General features: G+C 41.9%; 1 protein-coding gene across 1 annotated transcript in view; it reads left to right on the top strand.

The window, feature by feature from the left end:
- Positions 1-26,690, top strand: part of LOC134355328 (protogenin-like) — a 165,473-nt gene that overhangs the window by 48,589 nt on the left and 90,194 nt on the right. Inside the window, exons 2-3 of the mRNA XM_063065091.1 lie at positions 18,469-18,613; positions 20,738-20,871. Of these exons, the coding sequence (XP_062921161.1) occupies positions 18,469-18,613; positions 20,738-20,871 (279 nt within the window). The remainder of the gene's footprint in view (positions 1-18,468; positions 18,614-20,737; positions 20,872-26,690) is intronic.

Raw genomic sequence — 26,690 nt, 5'->3', positions numbered from 1 at the left:
GTGGCGAGTACAGCAGGATGTTCTCAGAGGGGCATCAAGCATCAAAACCCGCAATGTGTAGAGTACTTCCTGCACACCTGCAGCATAGCTCTATAAATAGCAAAATTAGTATGCAGATCAAAGGAATTGCAGAAGCAATGGACCAGATCAAAATTCTGCTTTCCTGCCACATCTAATAGTGGATGGTGATGGACAAGAAAAGACTGAGGGTAGGAGAAGGAAGCTCCAAGAACCTCAGTTACAGATCCTCTACCTCATCTTTGCATCTCAAGAATCACTATGTTCAGTTAATTTTAGACCATGTGGCTGAAGAAGCAGTTGCAGAGCATTAGATACAACACGAGCTTTGGGACCAACATCATTGCTATAGGAATTAAGATCTACACTTCAGAGCTGCCCCATACCACTAGCCAATTTTTTCCAATGTAGTAAAACCCACTCATTTTTGTAAAGAACAAATCCAATCACATTCATTACCACCAAATAGGTCTACTGTTAATGGAAATTGTTTATTGATACTGCTATCAAGCAACAACTATTCACCAATACTGTGCCCAACTTCATTCAATCTCGGTTCTGTCACAGCCACTTGATGAAAGACTTCATTGTAGTTGAGATCCGGAAGTGAGCGGAAGGGTTGAATTCTATAGGATGAAGTGTGAGTCACATCCAGAAACCTGATGGGCATCAAGAGGGAAGCCGTACAATAACTGGAATGATAAACATTTTCCTTTCTGCAGTGTTAAAACTGTTGGAGCTTATTTGCTACTCCTTTGCATCACTTCAGGAGATCCTCAATGAACCATCCTAAACCAAAATTACTTTAGCTACTTTGACAATCTTCCAACATAGCATCAGTAGAGGAACATTTGCTGATGATTGCACATTCTGTTTGGAAATTCCTCTGAAAACGAAGCAGTCCAAGGCTTCACGCATCAAGACTCGACTCAATGTCCAGGCGTGAACTGGTAAGTGATAGATAGCATGAATGCCAAATGTGCTAAGGAAAGACAATCCAACAGGAGTTCACCACTTAACTTTGGCCTTCACTGGCATTATCAGTACCAGTGCTGGGTCCCTTGCTATTAACATTTCCAGTAGCACTATTGACCCGAAACTCAACTGGATTAGTCACAATAGTAGTGTGACCATGACAGAAAGTCGGGGATTGACTATCTGTAGCAGATGACTTGCTTCCTGGCTTTCCTTCATCTACAAGGCACAAGTCCAGAGAATGCTGGAATTCTCACCACTTGCCTGGTGAAACACCTTCAATAATGTGAAGGAGACGAAGACCCACCCTGATCAGTGTAGTCTGATTGCTTGGTGTTCTGTCCAGCATCCCATAATTATACATTCTGTCCATCTTCAGCACATCCTAGTCACTTGTGTCACTCCATTTACTTGTTAAAGCTATTGTGATGGAACCTTCCAAGGACAAGGGAAACACTTGTGTGGGACAGCAGGGAACAAGCTTCTCCCTTTGTAATATGCCAAGTGGGGCACTGAATTCATAATTCCATCAAGTTTAGTCTCAATGCGACATGCGATTAAAAGATGCTTCAGATTGTGTGTAATTTAAAAATGTAGTCCTTACTACCTTAAGCATCTAGATTACCTTGAAATTCAGTGTGATTTCATTTACTTATACCATCTGTTACCTTTAATAGCTGTTTATTCTCTTGTATTGTAATATCAAAATGAAAGGAAAAATAGCTCGGACTCAATTTCTAAAAAAAAACTTTATTTTCTTGCTTTCACAAGATTTTGCTTCCCATTGTTTAGAACACATCATGATTGGGGGAAAATAAAATCACTCCTATATATATAAAATTGTGCATTGTTAAGTTATTCTTTTTTGGACTACTGGAGAGTTTTTTTAATGTTGATCATTCTGTTGCCTTTTGCATGTTTTTGCTTGTATTCCAGAGAAGTAATGTGAGTGAACAAGAGAGAAGCACTATCTGCATTTGATTTGCTGAAACGGGGAACCTTGTGGTAGATCTGTTCCTTGCGCACCCTGTATTTACCAATAGCAAGAACCTTGTGTTTCTGCTTTACAATAATTGGTATCTGATGTAATTTCCTTAAAGTGCATTAGTAAGTTTCTGAAAATGTAATTGTAAATGTAATTACACCTGTTTTGGAGTAACAGAAGAATTCATGTAATCTTTTGTGAGAGCATCTTTTTAAAGTAAGGTCCTTCTCTAGGACCTTGATTGTCACTAGAGTGGGCTTATCTTTTTGTACAAAGTTTTAATGAGTTCTTGTGTGGATGTGCGTGAGCATGTGCTTGACTACAGAAGAGGAACGGATTCAGTGTGAAGGGCTTCTTATTGAGTTTGTTGCACCTATTTATAACATCAAATAAAAAGGTCAAACTCAAAAAGGTTAAAAAGTTGAATAAGCTTTGACTGTAGAGCCTACTGAAGAGTGCTTGATGGCATCTTTATTTAAGAACCTGAGTTGCGTGTTTTGTTTTCTCTCCAAATGTATCTTGCATATCAGTGGAGAGAACATGGAAAAAAGCCTTCTCCCCAGTTGATGATGTGTAGTGTAAGTTGCTTTGTATCAATCATGGTTAAAAATGTTTCTTGTATTGAATACCCATACCTTGGAGAACTAGGCTCTCCTATGAATTGGCAAGGTTTTCAGGTTGTAATTAATGAACAATGGTAGCGTGTGTTGTTCAGGATAGGGGAGCAGATGTAAGGTATCAGAAATCAAATTCTGGTTTATGATTTCCTCTGTATATTGTGATGGTAATCACACAGTAATCTACTTTGCCACTAGCAGTGCTTTTCAGAAATAATTCAATAGTCATTCTATTTTACTCTCCCATTATAAAGCTTTATTGTATTGGTTTCAGTTCTTCCTCTTTTATTCTTAACTGATTGTCGACCTGAGGATTAGTCTTACATTAAGCTAATTCTCAGGTCCACAATCAGTAACTTGAGGAGCAATTTGCAACTTGCAGCATTCATAATGTTACTCTGTTAGATTTATGAGGTACGTTTCTTTCATGTATATTCCTATCAGAGCAAGAATGTTTCCCTGTGCTGTCTAATTACTGTATCTTGTGAAATTAATGTCTAAAATAAAAGGAAAAAAATACTGGAGATGATCATCTGTGGAGAGAAGAAATAACAGCCAGTGTATTGGATCAATAACCTTGCTTCGCATATTTTTAGCTTTAGGGATAAGTCGAATTTGTGGAATTTGAAGCCTTCACACAGCAAGGGATGCCTTGAATTAGACCATATGACTTAGGAACATAATTAGGCCATTCAGTCCATTGAGTCTTCTCTGCCGTTCTATCTTGGCTGATTTATTTTCCTTTTTGACCCCATTCAACTGCCTTCTGACCCTAACCTTTAATGCCTCTACTGAGAAGTTTGTTTAAATTCAGTATGTCATCTAAAACTTTGACAAACATCTACAGATCTATGTTGGAGACTATATTGACTGTTTGCATCATGGCCTGATATGGAAATATCAAATCCCTCGAATGGAATATCCTACAAAAAGTAGTGGATACAGTCCAGTCTATCAAGGGTAAAGCCTTCCGCACCATTGAGCATATCTGCATGCAGCGTTGTCCCAGGAAAGCAGCATATATCATCTGGGATCCATCACCACCCAGGACATGTTCTCCTCTTGCTGTTGCCATCAGGAGGAAGGTACAAGAGCTTCAAGATTCACACCACCAGATTCAGGAACAGTTATTACCCCTCAACTATTAGGCTCTTGAACCAGAGGGGATAACTTCACTCAACTTCACTTTCCCCATCATTGAAATGTTCACACAACCTATGGACTTGCTTTCAAGGACTCTTCATCTCATGTTCTCGATGTTTATTATTCTTATTTTATTTTGTATTTGCACAGTTTGTTGTCTTTTGCACACTGTTCGTCTTGTTGGGATAGTCTTTCATTAATTCTATTTTGTTTCTTGTATTTACTGTGAATGCCTGCAAGAAAATTAATCTCAGGGTTGCATATAGTGACATGTATGTATTTTGACAATAAGTTTATTTACTAATCAAGAGCCTGTCAACCTCTGCTTTAGATATACCCAATGACATGGCCTCCTCATCCATATGTGGCAAGGAATCTCAAAGATTCACCACACCCTGGCTAAAGAAATTCCTCCTTGTATCTCTCCTAAAGAGATGTCCTTCTATTGAGATTGTGCCCTCTGGTTGTTTGACTTTCCCACTATGGAAACTTCCTCTCTATGTGCACTCTATCCAGACATTTCATATTCCGCAGGATTCAATGATATACCACCACCCCACCCCCCCATTCTTCTAAACTCCAGTTTGATGGGCCATAGCCATCAAATGCTCATACATTAACCTTTTCATCCCCAGGGTCAATCTCTTGATCCTCCTCTGGGCCCTCTCCCCAGCACATCCTTCCTTGAATATGGTGCCCAGAACTGCTCATAATAATGTAGGTGTGATCTGACCAACAGCTTAAAACCTCAGCATTACAGCTTTGCGTTTATAATCTAGTCCTCTCAAAATAAGTGCTAACGTTGCATTTCCTTACTACTGACTCAACCTGCAAGTTAACCTTTAGGGAATCCTGCACTCGGCCTCCCAAATCCCTTTGCATCTCTGAATTCTGAAGTTGCTTCATGTTTACTCATTTATTCCTTTCACCAAAGTGCGTGACCATGCACTTGCCCACACCATTCCATCTGCCACTTCTTTGCCCATTCTCCTAATCTGTTCAAGCCCTTTTGCAGACTCCCTGCTTCGTCAACACTACCTGCCCCTTTGTGTATCTTTGTATTATCTGCAAACTTGGCCACAAAGGCGTGAATTCTACATCCAGATCATTAACATATCTGGTTTGCAAACTTCCTTGAACTAAGTAATTTAATCAGTTTCTCTTTTGAAACAAGCCAGATTAAATAACCCATTATCTTGTACTATACTCTTGAGGAATAGTAAAACGGGTATTGTGAGGTGCATTCTACTTCCCACAGATACAGCATCTGTATATACAGAACTTGTTTACAAAGCTGCTATAATAGGCAGAGTTTGTTTTAACTTCAAGCTGATTACTGCTTTCCATTCTCATTTTTTTAACTAAATATTAACTTGCATTTACAACCAGAAACTATACAAAGTATGTTAGTTGGAAGTTTGCAGCTGCTGTGCTTTTAAAAGCGAGTTTAGCAAAGATGAGTGCAGGAAGCGAATATCCATCACAATTTGAATCTCTATTAATGAACTGGATGTTCTAAATTTGCACCCGACTTAAATCCTGTCAGTGTTGTAAACTGTGAAGAGAATGCTGATAGATTACAGCAAAATACAGGCCAGGCTGATGAAATTTAATATAAAGAAATGTAACATACCAGATATTGTCATTAAGAATGAGGAGAGACAATAAAGAAGAAATGAAGCTTCTTAACAAGGTGCAAGAGCAGAGCATATTTCTTGACACAATATGTAGATAAGCCCACAAGAGGAGAGACTATACTTGATTTGGTATTGGGAAATGAACCTGGTCAGGTGTCAGATCTCTCAGTGGGAGAGCATTTTGGCGATAGTGATCATAATTCTATCTCCTTTACAATAGCATTGGAGAGAGATAGGAACAGACAAGTTAGAAAAGTGTTTAATTGGAGTAAGGGGAATTATGAGGCTATCAGGCAGGAAATTGGAAGCTTAAATTGGGAACAGGTGTTCTCAGGGAAAAGTACAGAAGAAATGTGGCAAATGTTCAGGGGATATTTGTGTGGAGTTCTGCATAGGTATGTTCCAATGAGACAGGGACATTATGGTAGGGTACAGGAATCGTGGTGTACAAAAGCTGTAATAAATCAAGTCACGAAGAAAAGAAAAGCTTACAAAAGGTTCAGAGAGCTAGGTAATGTCAGAGATCTAGAAAATTATAGGGCTAACAGGAAGGAACTTAAAAAGGAAATTAAAGAGAGCCAGAAGGGGCCATGAGAAGGCCTTGGCAGGCAGGATTAAGGAAAACCCCAAGGCATTCTACAAGTATGTGAAGAGCAAGAGGATAAGACGTGAAAGAATAGGACCTATCAAGTGTGACAGTGAGAAAGTGTGTATGGAACTGGAGGAAATAGCAGAGGTACTTAATGAATACTTTACTTCAGTATTCACTACGGAAAAGGATGTTGGTGATTGTAGTGCAGACTTACAGCAGACTGAAAAGCTTGAGCATGTAGATGTTAAGAAAGAGGATGTGCTGGAAATTTGGAAAACATCAAGTTGGATAAGTCGCTGGGACTGGAAGGAATGTACCCCAGGCTACTGTGAGAAGCGAGGGAGGAGATTGCTGAGCCTCTGGCAATGATCTTTGAATCATCAATGGGGATGGGAAAGGTTCCGGAGGATTGGAGGGTTGCAGATGTTGTTCCTTTATTCAAGAAAGAGAGTAGAGATAGCCCAGGAAATTATAGACCAGTGAGTCTTACTTCGGTGGTTGGTAAGTTGATGGAAAAGATCCTGAGAGGCAGGATTTATGAACATTTGGAGAGGCATAATATGATTAGGAATAGTCAGCATGGCTTTGTCAAGGGCAGGTCGTGCCTTACGAGCCTGACTAAATTTTTTGAGGATGTGACTAAACACATTGATGGTAGAGCAGTAGATGCAGTGTATATGGGTTTCAGCAAGGCATTTGGTAAGGTACCCCATGAAGGCTTATTAAGAAAGTAAGGAGGCATGGGATCCAAGAGGACATTGTTTTGTGGATCCAGAACTGGCTTGCCCACAGAAGGCAAAGAGTGGTTGTAGACGGGTCATATTCTGCATGGAGGTCAGTGACCAGTGGTGTGCCTCGGGGATTGTTCCAGGACCCTTATTCTTTGTGATTTTTATAAATGACCTGGATGAGGAATTGGAGGGATGGGTTAGTAAGTTTGCTGATGACACAAAGGTTGGAGGTGTTGTGGATAGTGTGGAGGGTTGTCAGAGGTTACAGTGGGACATTGATAGGATGCAAAACTGGACTGAGAAGTGGCAGATGGAGTTCAATCCAGATAGTGTGAAGTAGTACATTTTGGTAGGTCAAATATGATGGCAGAATGTAGTATTAATGGTAAGACTCTTGGCAGTGTGGAGGATCAGAGGGATCTTGGGGTCCAAGTCCATAGGACACTCAAAGCAGCTGTGCAGGTTGCCTCTGTGGTTAAGAAGGCATACAGTGTATTGGCCTTCATTAATAATGGAATTGAATTTAGGAGCCGAGAGGTGATATTGCAGCTATATAGGACCCTGGTCAGACCCCACTTGGAGTACTGTGCTCATTTCTGGTTGCCTCACTACAGGAAGGGTGTGGAAGCCATAGAAAAGCTGCAGAGGAGATTTACAAGGAATGTTGCCTGGATTGGGGAGCATGCCTTATGAAAACAGGTTGAGTGAACCCAACCTTTTCTCCTTGGAGTGACAGAGGATGAGAGGTGACCTGATAGAGGTGTATAAGATGATGAGAGGCATTGATTGTGTGGATAGTCAGAGGCTTTTTCCCAGGGCTGAAATGGCTAGCACGAGAGGGCACAGTTTTAAGGTGCTTGGAAGTAGATACAGAGGAGATGTCAGGCGTAAGTATTTTACGCAGAGAGTGCTGAGTGTGTGGAATGGGCTGCTGGCGATGGTGGTGGAGGTGGATACGATAGGGTCTTTTAAGAGACTCCTGGACGGGTACAAGGAGCTCAGAAAAATAGAGGGCTATGGGTAACCCTAGTAACTTCTAAGGTAGGGACATGTTCAGCACAGCTTTGAGAGCCGAAGTGCCTGTATTGTGCTGTAGGATTTCTATGTTTCTATCTTTCTTGGTACCTGAAGAATAGTTGCACAAATTGTTGAAAGTGGCATGGTAGAACCTTTATAAAACATTGGAGTTTTGTTTTCACTTTTAGTTGCCACCTTTAGAGGGCTAAGGAGGTATTAGGGATAGTCTGTGAAAGTACCACAGGGTGGTGGATCTGGAACTCATCGCCACAGACAGCCGTGGAGGCCAAGTCATTGGGTGTATATAAAGCAGAGGCTGGTAGGTTCTTGATTAGTCAGGGCATCTAAAGTTATGGGAAGAAGACAGGAGAATGTGTTCAAGAGGGAAAACGTATCAACCATGACCGAATGGTGGAGCAGACTCGATTGACTGAATAGTCTAATTCTTGTTTCTATGTCTTATGGTCTACATCCCTATGGACTAGCTAAATTTATGGAGCTTTAATACTTGGAGCTCTCCAGCATGTGGTGGTGCCACAGGGAGATTAGTTCAGTGTGCATTTAGTACAGCAAGTTCTCATCCACTGGAAGAATTATCAGTGCTAAACTCTCAAATGCACAAAAATACAAGAGAATCAATTTGATTTTGCTCAAAATCTCCAGTTACCACCATTCCTGTAATAGTGTTGTTTATTGGGAAAACACTGCCCAATCAATCCCATCCTCATCCTTCCACCCCGTGCTATAATTTGATGAAACCTCATGAATTTTCTGTACAACAGGATTACATGAATGAATGATCTATTGTCAGAAACCTGCCCCTTTTTTCCTTTGACAAAGTTTCTCCAGGCGAATAGTGCATTTTTTTAATTCTTAGCAAGCCACTCCATCTGCTTTACTGCATATTTTGTGGACTTTGTTTAAATCAGAAGTGTAGGTGCAAATATATATGATTCATGGCAGTTTACGAGGGCTGATTGATAAGTTCATGGCCTAAGGTAGAAGGAGTCAATTTTAGAAAACCTAGCGCATTTATTTTTCAACATATTTTTCTACATTTACACACTTAGTTCAGCGGTCGTGGAGCATACGGATCTTGAACCTCCAGAAAGTGCCCACAGCAGGGTTGATTGAGAAGTTCATGGCCTACCTATTTATGGTTCTATTACTATTTATTATTTGTGGTGCAACTGTAACAAAAACCACTTTCCCCCAGGATCAATAAAGTATGACTATGACTATTAACTTCCAACTTTTTGTATAATCACTCAAAGAGTTGATCTGCATGTGCATGTAACGAGAGCCGTATAACTCATCTCCTTCCACCCCAGGCCACGAACTTATCAATCACCTCTTGTTAAAAAAAAAGTTAATTTGTAAGCATCATCCTGATTTCCCATTCTAAACCTTTGAGGTATTTGTTAGGCAACTATTTAGTGTGGTAAAGTTAAAGCATTTTGACAAGTTGGTTTTAGAATGAAATGGCTCCACAAGTCAGTTTTTAAACTGGTTATAGGAATGTGACAACCTGATCTGGGTTAAGGCGTTTGACATTAGAACTGAAGTCAATGAAGTAAATTTATTATCGATGTATGTATGTCACTATATACTACCTTGAGATTCATTTTCTTGCAGGCATTTACAGTAAAAAGAAGTATAATACAAATTGATGGGCAGCGTGATAATGTAGTGGTTACCATAACATTATTACAATGCCATCAGCCCTAGTTCAAATCCCACTGCTGTCTGTCGTGAGTTTGGTACATTTTCTCCATGACCGCGTGGATTTTCTCCAGGTGCTCAGGCTTCCTTTCACATTCCAAAGACATGCGGGATACAGTAGTAGGTTGAACGGTCACATGGGTGCCTGTTGCCATGTTGTATCTCTAAAATAAAAGTTAATACAATTTATGAAATCTACATAACTAAAGACTGACAAATAACCAGTGTGCAAAAGAGAACAAACTGCAAATAAAATAATACTGAGAACTTGAGTTGTAGAGAACTGTAGGTTGTAGAATCAGTTCAAAGTAGTGATTGAAGTTTTTCTAATGAGCTTGATGGTTTTAGGGTAATAACTGTTCCTGAACCTATTGGTGTGTGGCCTCAAGGCTTCAGTATCTCCTCCCAATGGTAATGGTGACAAGAGGGCATGGCCTGGATGGTAGGTGTTTTTGATCCTGCTTTCTTGTGTCATTGCTCTATGAAAATACTGTTGGGGAGGGCTTCACCTGTGCTGGACTGTGCTGCATGCTTTAACTATGAATTTAATGTGAATATTCTAAATTTTATTACCAGTTTTAAATGCTCTTAAGCAATATCAATGGTGGGTAACATCAGCCATGCATTCATGATGGAGTTCAATAGAAAATTGATTTTATCTTGTCGCTAAGAATTTTTGTCTGCTTTCATTGCATCTAAGGAATGATAACTGAGGGGAAAGATTTAAGATAACTGCTAAAACCACGAGGAATAAAAGCATGTGTTCTCTGTTTAAAATCTTGAACGTTCTGCGTCACCTGATTGGATAGTAGAAGCAAATTGAATGATTACATTCAAAACTTTTAGCTGAGGGGGGAGAATGAGGAGGGCTGGGAGTGAGGGTGATGTGATTGGGCGGTGTATTGCCAGTGGCCAGACACATGGCTTTGTTTGTCACTCTGATCTCCATAGGAGTGTGTCTGGTTCCCATAAATTAGATGTAAATTATTTGTACTAAATAGCATTTTAAAGCCATGTTTTGATGATCTTACTGTGTGGTAGAAAGAATTCCTCAGATGGAAGTGTTAAATAATGTAGTTAATGCACAGCCTCAGTCTAGTTCAGAACTTTGCTTCCGTTGAAATCAACGAGATTGGACTTTACTGCATGCACATTACCATGTCATACTCTCCACCCCCCCCCCCCCGTGATGTAACCTTTCCACCAAAAAGCTGGTAGTCACCCAATCATTGCTGCACCATCCCCATCTGTTTCGGAGCACTGTGTACATTTCACAAAGGGATCTGATTATCGACAAAGCCAAGAGATATGATCCAAATCACTCACTGTTTGCTTTGTGTTTTTTTAAAATCATGCATAGGACTTCTTTAAAAATTGCTCTATTGCAGAAAGATAACTGATAGGTTTCAGGTGTTTTCCTTGAGATTTTAGTGTTTTCTTTAGCTTTATTCTCATTCAGTTGAAAATTGACTCAGTACATCCGGAAGTAAGAGTCCTTGTATTGAGTTGTCAGTTCTACACTTTGCTGTGCTGTCTTTTGTTGCCTTGTTTAATAGACTATTCAATTTCATCACCACAGTGAAGACTATAGAAGCTAATTTAGTGATACATTAAATTAGCTTGAGTTTAAACATTGTATCATTGTATTGAAACTTGCTGCCTTGAAGATTTTTAAAGCTCAATTTTTCTCAGTTGTATCTAAAAGGGAACTTCCAGAGCAAAAAAAAACTTTGTGTTTATGAGAGGTGTTTAGATTATGAGAACACTCAGTCCTCTTTTATTGTCATTTAGAAATGCATACATGCATTAAGAAATGATATAATGTTTCTCTGGAGTGATATCACAGAAAACAGGACAGACCAAAGACTAACACTGACAGAGCCACATAATTATAACATAAATATTTCAGCAGTGCAAAACAATACCATAATTTGATGAAGAACAGACCCTAGGCACAGTAAAAAAAAGTCTCAAAGTCCCGAGTCGATCGACTCCCGAGTCCCCGATAGCAGGCGGTAAAAGGGAGAAACTCCCTGCCATAAACCTCCAGGCACCGTCAACTTGCTGATACCTAGTACTGTCTCTTGATCCACTGCAATTGAATTGCAATTGATGAGTGTGTATCACTCTTATCTAATCTCCATCGGATGTATGGTGAGTTTTTCCAGATGTTAGGATGTACACTGGCCTATGCTGAACCTAACAATTCAGGTAAATCTTCACCTGCCCTGTTATAGTTTGCATCCATTTTACAAAATTAATATGCGCCAACCAATTTATACATTCATGGTTGAGTTCTGTTTCTTGCACTGTGGTGTTCTAGTTTAAATGGTAACTGGCTGGGTCACGTTAGCTGTCACACAAACTGCCTCCTGCCAAATTCTAGTGTGTTTCTCCTTCTGAATGAGGAAATCATTTGGAGAAACCAAGAAAAAAATATGGGAGGGAGGGCTTAGGCAGGGGGAATGAAGGATAAGGTAGCCTGTCTAACTTTGGTAACAACGTAACATCTACTTTCAGATTTATCTTTTACAGCAAGATGCATTCTTTTTGGCAAAGTCTTCCTTTCCTAAATATAGATGGGAACCTTCCATTCTGCACAGTTTGAGCTGGTATTGCCAAATTATTCATAGCTTGTTGAATGGGAGCTGGCCCTGTCTTACTAGTTCCACTGCCTGTTCTATTCACCTTGTGTAGCTTTGTGTAGTTTCTGATGGCTGTAGACTACTCTTCTACAGATAAATTCCTCATACGTAGATTTTGAAATTTGTTACCGTCCCAGCCTGAAATTGGAACCTTCAGGCATGCAGAAAATGTTTTAGTGGTGATCGTTTAACCAAGCAGTTTAATTTTCAAAAATATTATGGTGCAGGATGGTTTTAGTTTACATGATTTTCTTTCAGATTATTTTCTTCTTAACATTATTTTCTGTTATTGCAGTGTCTCCTTTTGCTTATGAACAGAGTCATAATCTATCTACGACCTTTTGAAATGCCAGCTCATAGACAATTATACCTCTATGATGGCATTCTTTACTGAAGTCCTACTTGGGGTCTCAGCCTAAACACCAGTCACTGTCAAAACATTACAACAAAATATATTTTACAATTTTCTTTTCTAAGTTTTCCTGATTTACTAAAATTTCTTTACATTTGTTTCTGATAAGCGCTTGATAAATTTTTCTGTCAGACTGCAGGAAAATTTCTTTTTTGCATTTGGCCCACTTAATAGATTATTGCTAAATTGAGGACAAAGAACTGTATCATATAATTTGTATGCATATTACGAATGCCTTGTGCCTGATACACAGCACCCTGGCAAAATTGAAGCATTCTCTTTCCTAAATGCAAAATAATTACAGCTAGAGCTGCTCAAATTACCTACTGCAATAATGACTATTACTATTATTGCCATATATTAATGTCCTAATTTGGGATGTTTGTTGTGAAAGTGAAAAGAAGTACTCCATTCCTCACTGAAATCCTTGTATTGATTTCTGCGCTGTACATCTGTTCTGGAGCATGTGCGTAAACCCTGTAATGGATAGAACTATCTAAGCACGGACCTTTCACAGTGCTGCTACATATGGACAACGTTAACTGATTGTAAATCTGATTAGTATTGGCTAGTTCTTGGCTTTTATCTCACAGGAAGCTAATTGTGCTATATAAGGGAATCTGACAAGAGACTTGTTGTTTAAGCAATAGTGCTTCAATGGCATTGTGCTAAGACAAAAGCAGATTGTATTTTACTTTCACAGTAAAATCGGGTGCATTAGCAACCCTAAAATTGTGAAAACCCATTAAGTTTCCAACATAAATTATCTGTTAAAATATATATTTTAAAAAATTGAGCCTTAGTTTTCAACTTTGGTTCTGGCAAGTTTCCTTTGAATAGTTAGTATGTTCCTGATACAGTTATTTTGCACTGGTCTTGTTGAATTCAATAAACACAAAGTGGTTCTTGGGATTATTTAGTAGATTTGGGAATGATGTTTTGGTCAGTGCTGCTTCATCTGTTTATCAATAACCAGTATTCTATATTTGGCATAAAAGTTTTTCAAAAGGTGTTCACCCTCCTGTACCTCAACCAAAGAGGCCACTGTTCATGTGTGTTTTTACAGTGAATGTCAGTAAACTCTTTAGCATTTGAGGCATTATGGATACTTCTGCATCAGCATTTATTCTGTCGATATGGATCCAGGAGGATCACTGCATGGAAACTGTGAATATGAATCCTGGCCTAACTTCTTTCTGTTTTAACACAGAAGTATTGAGTTTAATTATATTCGCTAATTACTGCCCCCCTCAAATTTACCATGTACTGAGGACCTTTGAGTTTTTATTGGTGTGGGTCCTTGCAGGGTGAACTCTCTTGTGCCATTGAGAAAAGTGCCATACGCAAGCTGCTCTAACTGTATTTCTGTTAAAATTGTGAATTTTTTGGAGTGCTGATTGAGGAGGGATTGGTATTTTCTTTCTCTGGTAAATTGTGTGCACCTTTTCACCCAGACCGATGATTGATCTCTGACATTTATTGCACCCCCTACGGGCTGGTTGATTATTAACTGGTCACAATCTGCATTTTTTACCCATTGATTAGATTTTGGTTTTCTTTAATCCTTAGAAGTTTGTATTATTTTATAAACGTGCCTTTCTTCTTTATACTGGACCTTAAAATTAATTCCTCTGTATTTATTGATGAGTTACAAATTTTCCAGAGGTGTGAAATTTTTATGAGCCCTAATGTTCTCATTGTTAGCAAAGCTTGTATTGGCTGCATAGTAAAGTCCAGTGATCATTTATCCTGGGGGAAGTTTTGTCATTTGTAACTCTGCAATCCTGAAAGAGTCTGGAGTTCCTTTCAGGTCTTGGAGTGTGAGAAATGACTCTCCTCACCGGGATCCTTTCAATTGCTGCTGGCGAAAACATCTGTCAGATGGTAACTGCTTGTATTGGAAAAGCCAGTTTCACATGAGTGCAGTCCATCATGTCAACCAAACTAGTAACCTACTGCAGGATTTATTTACATTTCACAGCAAGCTTATCTCAAAGTTCAAAGTAAACTTATTATCAAAGTACATATGTGTCACCTTATACAATTCTGAAATTTGTTTTCTTGCGGGTGTACACTGTAGATCCAAGAAACACAATAGGATCAAGATTGCACTCAACAGGGCAGACGAGCATCCACTGTACAAAACACAGCAAACTGTGCAAAAAACAAAGAAAAATAAATAAGCAATAAATATCGAGAACATGAGATGACAGGTCCATAGGTTGTGGGAACAGTTCAGTGATGGGGTGAGGGAAGTTATCCCCACTGATTCAAGAGCCTGATGGTTGAAGGATAATGACTGTTCCTGAACCTGGTGGTGTGAGTCCTGAGGTTCCAGTACCACATTCCTGATGGCAGCAGCAAGAAGAGAGCCTGACATGGGTGATGGATGCTGCTTTCCTGCGACAGTGCTCCATGTAGATGTGCTCAGTGATGGGGAGGGCTTTACCCGTGATAGACTGTATCCACTACCTTTTGTAGGACTTCCTGTTCAAGGACATTGGTGTTCCCATACCAGGCTGTGATGTAACCAGTCAATATACTCTCCACCACTCATCCATAGAAGTTTGTCAGTTTTCAGTGTTATGCCAAATCTTCACAAACCTCTAAGGAAGTAGAGGCACTGCCATGTTTTCTTCATAATGTCACTTGTGTGCTGGGCTCAGGTCAGATCCACCGAAATGATAACACTGAGGAATTTAAGCTAATAACCCTGTTGGTGGACTGGCTCATGGACCTCCAGTTTCCTCCTCCTGAAGTCAACAACCATCTCCTTGGTCTTGCTGACGTTGAGTAGGAGCTTGCTGTTGTTGTACCACTCAGGCAGATTTTCAATTTCCCTCCTATATGCTGATTCGTCACTGCCTTTGATTTGGCCTATGATAGTGCTGTTGTCAGCAAACTGAAATATGGTATTGGAGCTGTGCTTAGCCTCATGGTCATAGGTGTAAAGCAAGTAGAGCAGGGGGCTAAGCACACAGCCTTGTGGTACACCTGGGTTGATGGAAATTGTGGAGATGTTGTTGCCGATCCAAACTGACTAGGCTCTTCAAATGAGGAAATTGAGGATCCAATTGCATAAGGAGGTATTGAGGCCAAGGTCTGGAAGCTTGTTGATTAGTTTGGAGGAGATGATTGTATTGAATGCTGAGCTGCAGTCAATGAAGAGAATACTGATGTATGCATCTTCGCTGCCTAGATATTGCAGGCTAGGGTGAAGACCCAAAGAAATGGCATCTGCTCTGGACCTGTTGTGATGGTAGGCAAATTGGAGGGGATCTAATTGGCTTTCATCTAAGTGGCTTTTCTGGCAGGAGTTAGCTCATGGTGTGAGCAGAATTATCTGCAGCTTAGTGTGAAAAAGACTAAGGAGCTGGTGGTAGACCTGAGGAGAGCTAAGGCACCGATGACCCCTGTTTCCATCCAGGGGGTCAGTGTGGACATGGTGGAGGATTACAAATACCTGGGGATATGAATTGACAATAAACTGGACTGGTCCAAGAACGCTGAGGCTGTCTACAAGAAGGGTCAGAGCTGTCTCTATTTCCTGAGGAGACTGAGGTCCTTTAACATCTGTTGGATGATGCTGAGGATGTTCTACGAGTCTGTGGTGGCCAGTGCAATCATGTTTGCTGTTGTGTGCTGGGGCAGCAGGCTGAGGGTAGCAGACAGAATCAACAAACTCATTCGTAAGGCCAGTGATGTTGTGGGGATGGAACTGGACTCTCTGACGGTGGTGTCTGAAAAGAGGACGCTGTCCAAGTTGCATGCCATCTTGGACAATGTCTCCCATCTGCTATATAATGTACTGGGTGGGCACAGGAGTACATTCAGCCAGAGACTCATGCCACTGAGATGCAGCACAGAGTGTCATAGGAGGTCATTCCTGCCTGTGGCCATCAAACTTACAACTCCTCCCTTGGAGGGTCAGACACTGAGCCAATAGGCTGGTCCTGGACTTATTTCCTGGCATAATTTACATAGTACTATTTAATTATTTATGGTTTTATTACTATTATTTATGTGCAACTGTAACGAAAACCAGTTTCCCCCAGCATCAGTAAAGTATGGCTATGACTAGGAGTTGATCACCAATCTCTCAAAGCACTTCATCACAGTGTTACTGGGTGATGGTCATTGAGGAAAGTTACCACATTCTTGGGCACTGGTATAATTGAATCCTGCTTGAAACAAGTGGGTACCTCAGACTACCAAAGTGAGTGGTTAAAGATATTGGTGAACACACCAGCCAGCCAATCAGCACAAGTCTTTGGTACTCTGCCACGTACCCCATCTGGGCCAGATGCTTTACGGGCTTCACCATTTTGAAGGATACTTTCATGTTGGCCTCAGAGATTGAAGTCTCAGGGTTATCGAGCTCTGTGGGAGTTCATGAAGTTTCCTCCATGCTGTGACGGTCACAGTGAGCATTGAATGCATTGAGCTCATCTGGGAGCAGAGCCTTGTTGGCATCTGTGTCACCTGGTTTCTCTTTGTAAGAGATGATGGCATTCAAGCCCCACCACAGCTGTCCAGCATCCTTAAGTCATTCAGAGAAACATACTTTACATCCATTTGGTTATAGTGGTGGATCATGTTACAGCACTATTGTTTGTTGTTCTACAAAACATCTATAATTAGAGTGGTGGACAAATGTTACATGTCCTGGCTTCAGAGTGGTGTTATTGATGAAAGTTCACAGATTGGGAATTTATTCTGACTTGGAGTGGGGGTGGAGGGGAGTGGCATGGGTGCCTTTCATAGAGCAGTTGTGTATTAATGCATAATTTGGTGTTTAAGCTTGAAATTTAAATTTAATAGAATAATTAACTTAATTCATATAGTGTTCCTCAGGAATACATAGACAATTGGGACGCAACATCCATGGTAGTCTCAACCAATGGGAGGCCTGTCTCTCTGCAGGAATTTTTGAGCAAGTCATTTGTTTAAAACAAATCCTTGGGTATCACAGCATTTCGGAAAGGAATCCTCTTGGTCTTTTAACTGTTTTTGGAAGCGCTTCCCAGTTCCCCCTTTATTTTAAAAGAATAATTCACCTTAAACACTTGCTTTGATTAGCTTAATCTTGTAACCAGCTGTAAACCTAGTTTCAGAGTTGAAGGGAGGGGACAAGATTGTTTTACTTAAAAAGGAGTGCAAAAAAATTTACGTGGATGTTGGCTAGACTCAAGGAGCTGAGTTTCTAGGGAGAGGTTGTACAGGCTAGAATTGGAGTGTTGGAGACTGAGAGGTGGTTGTATCAAAGTGTATGAAATCATGAAGGCTGTAGATAAGATGAACACACTCAGTCTCTTTCCCAGGGTGGGGGAATCAAGGACAAGAGGGGAAAGATTAAATAGGAACTTGAGGGGCAACTTTTTCTTTACAGAAGAGTATGTAGCTGCCAGAGGAAGTATTTAATACAGCTACAATTTAAAAAAAACATGTAAGGTTACAGATAAGAAAGGTTTGGGGAGATGGGCCAAACACAGGCAAGTAGGGCTATCTTTATGGGTGTCTTGGTCAGCATGGACCAGTTGGGCTAGAGAGCCTGTGTCTGTGCTGTTGGAATACAACTGAAACGTCTCAAATTCAACTTTTGGTTTGCAATGTAATTTGATCTGTTTTAGCAGAGTGTTAGCCTTAATCATTTGTAGAAAGCATGTCAGTAGCTTCTCATTCAATATTTGGAGACATTTTTCACCCAAGGGTTATTTCTAGTTGTGTCCTAATAACTAAGCAAAATTTCTAAACAACACACACAAAGTGCTGAGCAAAATCTACTCCTCAGCCCTTTTTCTCCAATCCTGCCAAAGGGTTTCGGCCCAAAGCGTTGACTGTACCTTTTTCCATAGGTGCTGCCTGGCCTGCTGAGTCCCTCCAGCATTTTGTGTGTGTTGCTCAGATTTCCAGCATCTGCAGATATTCTCTTGTTTCTAAATTTCTAAATCTAATTTTGTTCCTTTCACTTCAGGTATGTCTCCATTTGAGGTCCAGCCAGTTCACACAGTGGTAAGGGAAGGGGAAGTAGCACGATTTATCTGCAAGATACATGCAAATCCTCCACCAATCATCACCTGGGAATTCAACCGGACAGCACTGCCCCTAGCTACTGACAGGTATTATATACAAGAGGGACACTTGTAAAAACAAAACTCTGCCTAGTTAGAATGCTGTTTTATTCTATAAAACTTCAGTAATCTCATTACCTTATGATGTTGGGCTAACTAATTTTCTGGACTATTGAATGTTACTTGTATTAAGCAACACACATCAAAGTTGCTGGTGAACGCAGCAGGCCAGGCAGCAGCTCTAGGAAGAAGTACGGTTGACGTTTCGGGCCGAGACCCTTCGTCAGGACTAACTGAAGGAAGAGCTAGTAAGAGATTTGAAAGTGGGAGGGGGAGGGGGGAGATCCAAAATGATAGGAGAAGACAGGAGGGGAGGGATGGAGCCAAGAGCTGGACAGGTGATTGGCAAAAGGGATATGAGAGGATCATGGGACAGGAGGCCCAGGGAGAAGGAAAAGGGAGAGGGGGGGACACCCAGAGGATGGGCAAGGGGTATAGTCAGAGGGACAGAGGGAAAAAAAGGAGAGAGAGAGAAAGAATATGTGTGTGTGTGTGTGTGTGTGTGTATAAAAATAAATAACGGATGGGGTACAAGGGGGAGGTGGGGCATTAGCAGAAGTTAGAGAAGTCAATGTTCATGCCATCAGGTTGGAGGCTACCCAGACGGAATATAAGGTGTTGTTTCTCCAACCTGAGTGTGGCTTCATCTTTACAGTAGAGGAGACTGTGGATAGACATATTGGAATGGGATGTGGAATTAAAATGTGTGGCCACTGGGAGATCCTGCTTTCTCTGGTGGACAGAGCGTAGATGTTCAGTGAAACTATCTCCCAGTCTGCGTCGGGACTCGCCAATATATAGGAGGCCACTTCGGGAGCACCAGACACAGTATATCAGCCAATATATAGAAGGCCAAATCGTTTTGCTACCCGACGCAGACTGGGAGATGGTTTTGCTACCCGACGCAGACTGGGAGATCGTTTTGCTGAACACCTATGCTCTGTCCACCAGAGAAAGCAGGATCTCCCAGTGGCCACACATTTTAATTCCACATCCCATTCCCATTCTGACATGTCTATCCACGGCCTCCTCTACTGTAAAGATGACGCCACACTCAGGTTGGAGGAACAAAACCTTATATTCCGTCTGGGTAGCCTCCAACCGGATGGCATGAACATTGACCTCTCTAACTTCTTTTTTCCCCCTCTCCCCTCTCCCCTCTCCCCTCTCCCCTCTCCCCTCTCCCCTCTCCCCTCTCCCCTCTCCCCTCTCCCCTCTCCCCTCTCCCCTCTCCCCTCTCCCCTCCCCCCTCTCCCCTCTCCCCTCTCCCCTCTCCCCTCTCCCCTCTCCCCTCTCCCCTCTCCCCTCTCCCCTCTCCCCTCTCCCCTCTCCCCTCTCCCCTCTCCCCTCCCCCTCTCCCCTCTCCCCTCTCCCCTCTCCCCTCTCCCCTCTCCCCTCTCCCCTCTCCCCTCTCCCCTCTCCCCTCTCCCCTCTCCCCTCTCCCCTCTCCCCTCTCCCCTCTCCCCTCTCCCCTCTCCCCTCTCCCCTCTCCCCTCTCCCCTCTCCCCTCTCCCCTCTCCCCTCTCCCTCTCCCCTCTCCCCTCTCCCCTCTCCCCTCTCCCCTCTCCCCTCTCCCCTCTCCCCTCTCCCCTCTCCCCTCTCCCTCTCCCCCCCTTTTTCCCTCTGACTATACCCCTTGCCCATCCTCTGGGTTTCCCCCCCACCTCCCCCTTTTCCTTCTCCCTGGGTCTCCTGTCCCATGATCCTCTCATATCCCTTTTGCCAATCACCTGTCCAGCTCCTGGCTCCATCCCTCCCCCTCCTGTCTTCTCCTATCATTTTGGATCTCCCCCTCCCACTTTCAAATCTCTTACTAGCTCTTCCTTCATTTAGTCCTGACGAAGGGTCTCGGCCCGAAACGTCAACTGTACCTCTTCCTAGAGATGCTGCCTGGCCTGCTGCGTTCACCAGCAACTTTGATGTGTGTTGCTTGAATTTCCAGCATCTGCAGAATTCCTCGTGGTTACTTGTATTAATGCTCCAACGTTTTTATTCATTGATTTTTTTTTGAATTTGTTGTGATGCTCTGAAGGTTGCAATGTATCACGATGTTGTGTAAGTCTGCAAATTCAGCTGGTTTTTATTAGAAGACAAAATTCTTTTCCTCCTCAGGATAACTGCTCTACCGACAGGAATCCTTCAGATCTATGGTGTTGAGAGACAACATGCTGGACTGTATCGTTGTGTTGCCACCAACATTGCAAACAGGCGCAGGAGTGCAGAAGCCAGTTTAACTGTTGTTACAGGTAAGCAATTGGGGTGTCTGTCTTCCTGGACAATTTCCAGTGATTGGTTCAGTTAGGCTCCCATTAAACTTTAGAGCTGAAGATGCATCCAATCTGAAAGTCTGCCCGTGCATTCTCTGCCTGGAATTGATTCAATAGATAGGTCCAAAGTTATGGAACACTACAGCAGAGAAACGGGCCCTTCAGACCATTGAGTTCATGTCAAGCTATGAATCTGCCTTGCCCTATCGGCCTGCACCTGGACCAAAGCCCTCCGTACCCCTCCCCTTCATGTACCAATCCAAATTTCTCTTAACTGTTGATATCAAACCTGTATCTACCATTTGTGCCGGCAGCTCATTCCACACACTCACCACTTCTAAGTAAAGAAGTTCCCCTCCTGTCCCTTTTAACATTTCATCTTTCGCCCTTAACCCATGCTGTAGTCCCACCCAACCACAGTGGGAAAAGCCCGCTTGCATTTACCCTATCTCTATCCCTCATTATTTTGTATACATTTACCAAATCTCCTCTCATCTGCTATGTTCTAGGGAATACAGTCCGAACCTATTCAACCTTTCCATATAACTCATGTCCTCAAGTCCTGGCAACATCCTTGTAAATTTTCTCTGCACTTCTTCAATCTTATTTGCATCTTTCTTGTAGATAGGTGACCAAAACTGCTTCACCAATGTCTTATACAATTTCAACATAACATCCCAACTCCTGTCCTCAATACTTTGTTTTTTGAAGGCCAGTGTCCCAAAAGTTTTCTTAATGATCCTATCTTTACACCTGGGAGATAACATACTATCCAGAATCTTGTTCTTGCCCACAGAACCTCCTTTACGTTCCCTTAAGCAATGAATCCCCAATCACCACAGCGTGCCTCTTCTCTCTCTCCCCCCCCCTTCCCCCACTTTGCTACTGAGCCATGGACCCAGACTCCTGTCCACTGTGGCTTTCCACTGCTAGATCATTCCTTCCCAAATAGCATCCAAAGCAGTCTACCCATTGTTGAGAGGGAATGGCTATCGGGGTACTCTGCACTGGCTGCCTATCGTGCTTCCCCCTTGTGATGGTAATCCAGTTGCCTGTGTCCTGTACTTTGGGTATAACTATCTCCCTCTATCAACCTCTCAGCCCAGAATAGTCCAGAGTTCATCCATTTCCAGCTGCAACTCAACATGGATTGTTAGAAGCTGCAGCTGGATGCACTTCTTGCAGGTGTAGTCATCTTCCTGCCTTCCCATATCCCATAAGAGGAGCATTCCACTTTTCTGCCTGGCATCCCCACTGCTCTAAATGTGCAAAAAAAAAGAAATAAATAATATATAATGGGGGGGGAAAAAATCTGCCTGCACCTCTCCTTGCTAAAGCCTCAATCAGCCAAAGCCTCCACTTCTTATTCTAACGCTGGTCCACTCACACAATGGCCACTCCGGTTCAACCTAACTACTTTTTGTTCGACCTTGTTAAGTGCCTGGTTATGCACAATCCAATGTCCCCTCAGGAACTGTGGTGTGCAGAATATGCCAACTACCCCGGCTCACTTTAAATCTGTCTGTCTCCCTCTCCCTAAACCAGTGTCTCCTCGGGAACTATGTGCTTACACTGGCACCAAAAATGTGCCAACCACTAGTTTAGCTATGAAAGTGTGCATGTGAGGTAGTTGGGCTTATCAGCATTTCTTTAACTTCCTGGAGCAAAAGAAATTTAAGTTGTTTTGATTAGGGCAGCATGGTAGCATTATGGTTAGCGCAACGCTGTTACTGCGCTGGCACCTGGGGTCCGGGATGCTGTTACTCTGCTGGCGACTGGGGCCTGGGTTTGACTTCAACTGCTGGCTGTAAAAGGTTTGTATGTTCTCCCCATGACTGTGTGGGTATCCTCTGGGTGCCCCTGTTTCCTCCCACATTCCAAAGAAGTACCGGTTAATGGGTTACATTGGTGTAATTGTGTGTTGGATGATCTTTGGGCAGGAAGATGCCAGTGACCTAAAGTACTGGTGTCATGTACTTTATAAAAACACTCATAGATGAGCGTGTCCCCACAAACTCATTCAAAGCCGCCTTTAACCAGAGTCCTGGATAAGCCATGAGATCCACAACTGGCCGATAACTAGAGTAGTGGCATTCAGTTCTCATGCGAGGTGATAATTCTGGACCAGACTTGGATCCTGACCCGGATCTGGGCTGTATATCTGGACCTGCCTCTTAGTTTTTTTGCACTGCCTTACTTTCCATTTTTCTATTTTCTATTCATGGTCTATATTTAATTTTTTATATTTACTAATTTTTACTATTTTAATATTTTTAATATTTAATATTTGTAATCCAGGGAGCGGGAAGCGCAGAATCAGATATCGCTGTGATGTTTGTACGTTCTAGTATCAATTGTTTAGCGACAATAAAGTATGAAGTATAAAGAATCACTGAAGGTTGTTCAACAGCTGTGGCAGGGCTTGAGTGCCACCACTTCCTATGAAGTGAAACTAAACAAAGTGGGTGACAACAAGGCTTTGCTCCAGGCGAGCTCAATGTCTTTTATGCTGGCTTTGACTGGAGGTACTTTCGTGAACTCCCCAGTGACCTTGTGATTTCAGGCTGATGTGGGGGCATCCTTCAGGAGGGTGAACTCAAGGAAAACATCCAGCCCAGGTGAGGTAGACCTGGCTGAGCACTAAAGATCTGTGCTGATCGACTGGCTAGAGTGTTCACTGATCTCTTTAACCTCTCGCTTCTGCAGTCTGGGATACCCACCTGCTTCAAGTTCACTTCAATTATACCAGTAGTATCCTGCCTCGATGACTATCGTCCATTCGCATTTGCATCCACTGTGATGAAGTGTTTTGGCAGGTTGACGCTGAAGCATTGTCAACTTCTGTCTGAGAAGCAACTCGGATCTGCTCCAATTTGCCTACCATCACAACAGGTCCACAGCAGATGCCGTTTTCATTGGCTCTTCACTCAACCCTGGAGCATCTGGACTGTAAAGATGCATACATCAGAATGCTCTTCATTGATTACAGCTCAGCAGTCCATACTATCATACCCTCACAAGTAATCAATAAGCTTCAAGTTCTTGTCCCCAATACCTCCTTGTGCAACTGGATCCTCTATTTCCTCTTGCAGATTCCAGTCAGTTTGGATTGGCAACATCATCTCCACAATCTCCATCAGCTCAGATGCTTACTACCATTAGCATTTAGGGCAGTAATGAAGGCCCTCCATCTCTGTTCAGAGCTTCCTTCATCAGGTCACTGGCTTCCTCCTGGTTTTCACTACAATCAGTCATGCAAGTCCCGGGTGGAGACTCAGGAATGGTGTTGCACTTAGATATAGAAGGATTCTTCATTGTTATTTCCATAACTATTTTGTCTTACAAATCAGTTAGCCCTGAGCTGAACCCCCAAACCTGCAGGATCGGTGGACCACTCTCATTTTGGCCTCCACCCTTTGACCTGTGTAGCATGGGTGACCTTACCAAGAGCCAGAGCATAAAGCTGTTACTCCAGTCAACGTAGCTGTCTGGGTCATTGAGGCACACGACAAGGTTATGGTCCTCTTGGAGGATCGCTCAAGTGCACCACAAAGCTATGTACTTAGCCCCTGGCACATTTAATGTCTACTCACTTCATACTTAAACTGTGAGGCTAAACATAGCTTCAGTGATGACGCAGCTGCCATCGGCTGAATCAAAGGTGGTGAAAAATCAGCATATAGGAGGAAGATTGAAAATCTGGCTGAACAGTGTCACAACAATAACCTCGCACAATGTCAGGAAGACTAAGGAGCTGAGTATTGACTTCAGGAGGAGGAAACTGGAGGTCTGAGCCAGTCCTCCTCATCAGAGGTGGAAGGGTCAGCAACTTTAAATATCTCACGTTATTATTTCGGAGGACCTGTCTTGGGTCCACCACTTAAGTGCCATTGCAAAGAAAGCATGGCAATGCTTCTACCTTCTTAGATATTTGCTTGGCATGACATCTAAAACTTTGTCAGATTTCTATAAATATGTGGTGGAGAGTATATTGACTGGTTGCATCACAGCCTTGTATGGAAACACCAACGCCCTAGAACCGAAATGCCTACAAAAAGTAGTGGATACAGCCAAGTCCATCATGGGTATAGTCCTCCACACCATTGGACACACCTACATGGAGAGCTGTCGAAGGAAAACAGCATTCATCATCAAGGACCCCTACCATCTGGGCCATGGTCTCTTGCTGCTGCAATCAGAAAGAAGAGATACAGGAGCCACCAGATTCAGGAACAGTTATGGCTGCTCAACCAGAGGGGATAACTTCATTCACCCGAACACTGAACTGTTCCCACAGCCCATGGACTCCCTTTAAGGACTCTTCATCTCATGTTCTCAATATTTATTGCCTACTTACTTATTAAATCTTTTTTCATTTCATCTTGCATAGTTTGTTGTTATTTTCAGACTGTTGTTTGTCCATCCTGTTGGGTGCAGTCTTTATTGATTCTATTGTGTTTATTGTATTTACTGTGAATGTTTGCATGAAAATGAATCTCAAGGGTGTATATGGTGACATTATATGTACTTTGAAAATAAAGTTACTTTGAACTATTGTGGTATTTAATGATTAGGATGGAGTTGGCCCCCTTTGGTTTGCAAGAGAATAACAGAGATTCTTTGCAGGGGTGTTCCTTACACTACAGAAGTCGTAGGTTTTTCATAGCTATAATCTGTTTGGCAACAGAGTGCAGTCAGTATTTGAAATATGATGATGTTAGTTAGTGGGGCGAGGACGCTCCACTCGAACCAGAGTGTCAAACTACAAGGAAAAGCTGCAAATATTCAGACGCGAATGTACAGAGAATACAGATTAATTAAGAGAAATGACTGAAAAGAGTAAATCGGACTTAAAAGTAAAATGAAAACTGGTAACTGAAAATAAACTAGGCGGAATAACTTGAATGATAGCAATATGGTCGAGACATAAATAGGAGAAAATTCTCTATGATTATTCAAACTGCCGAGGGCCCTCTAACACAGGGTGAAGATAGAGGTTATCCCTCTGAACTGAGGCGGGTCGGTGCTCAGGCCTCACTGTGGGAAGTCGGAAAAATTTTCAAATGTTATACGTTCAGAAATGTCTAGGGTGTGGTTATATGTCTTGGTTTACTGTTGAGAAGGGATTGCTTACTGTTTGGTTAGAAAAGGAGAGTGCTTTTTTTCTACTAGAGAAAAATGCAAACTGAATTGGTAAAAATAATTTCCGATAATGTTAATGGGGTTTTGAATCCAATTAAAAGAAATAAGATTATGTCTAAATTGAAAAAAGAGAGGGTACAAATAGCTTTCCTCCAGGAAACACATATGAGCCAATCTGAACATGGAAAATTAAAAAGTATGGGCTTTAAGCATATATTTTATTCATCATATAAATTGAGTCACAAAAGAGGGGTAGCTACTTTAATTTGAAGTACTCTTAATTATGAACATATTTCAGAGACTAGAGACAAAGAAGGACGGTTTGTAAAAATCACAGGAAGAATAGAAGGTACAGAAATAACATTGCTGAATGTTTATGCTCCTCCAGGTAGTGAATGGTCATTTTATAGACACATTTTTGACCTAATGGTCAGTTCTCAAGGGGTAGTAATTTGTGGAGGGGATTTTAATATTAGATTAAATCCTATATTAGATTCTTCAAGAATAGTTACTCAGAATAAACCTCTGACTCGGAAAGTGAATTCATTGATGGAGGAGTTGGGAACTATAGATGTCTGGAGGGAATTACACCCTACGAGTAAAGATTATACATATTACTCTTTCCCTCATTCAGCCTATTCAAGGATAGACTATTT

The sequence above is a fragment of the Mobula hypostoma genome, chromosome 13, assembly GCF_963921235.1.
Source record: "Mobula hypostoma chromosome 13, sMobHyp1.1, whole genome shotgun sequence".
NCBI classification, from domain to species: Eukaryota; Metazoa; Chordata; class Chondrichthyes; order Myliobatiformes; family Myliobatidae; genus Mobula; species Mobula hypostoma.
This window is presented reverse-complemented; position numbering and strand designations above follow the sequence as displayed.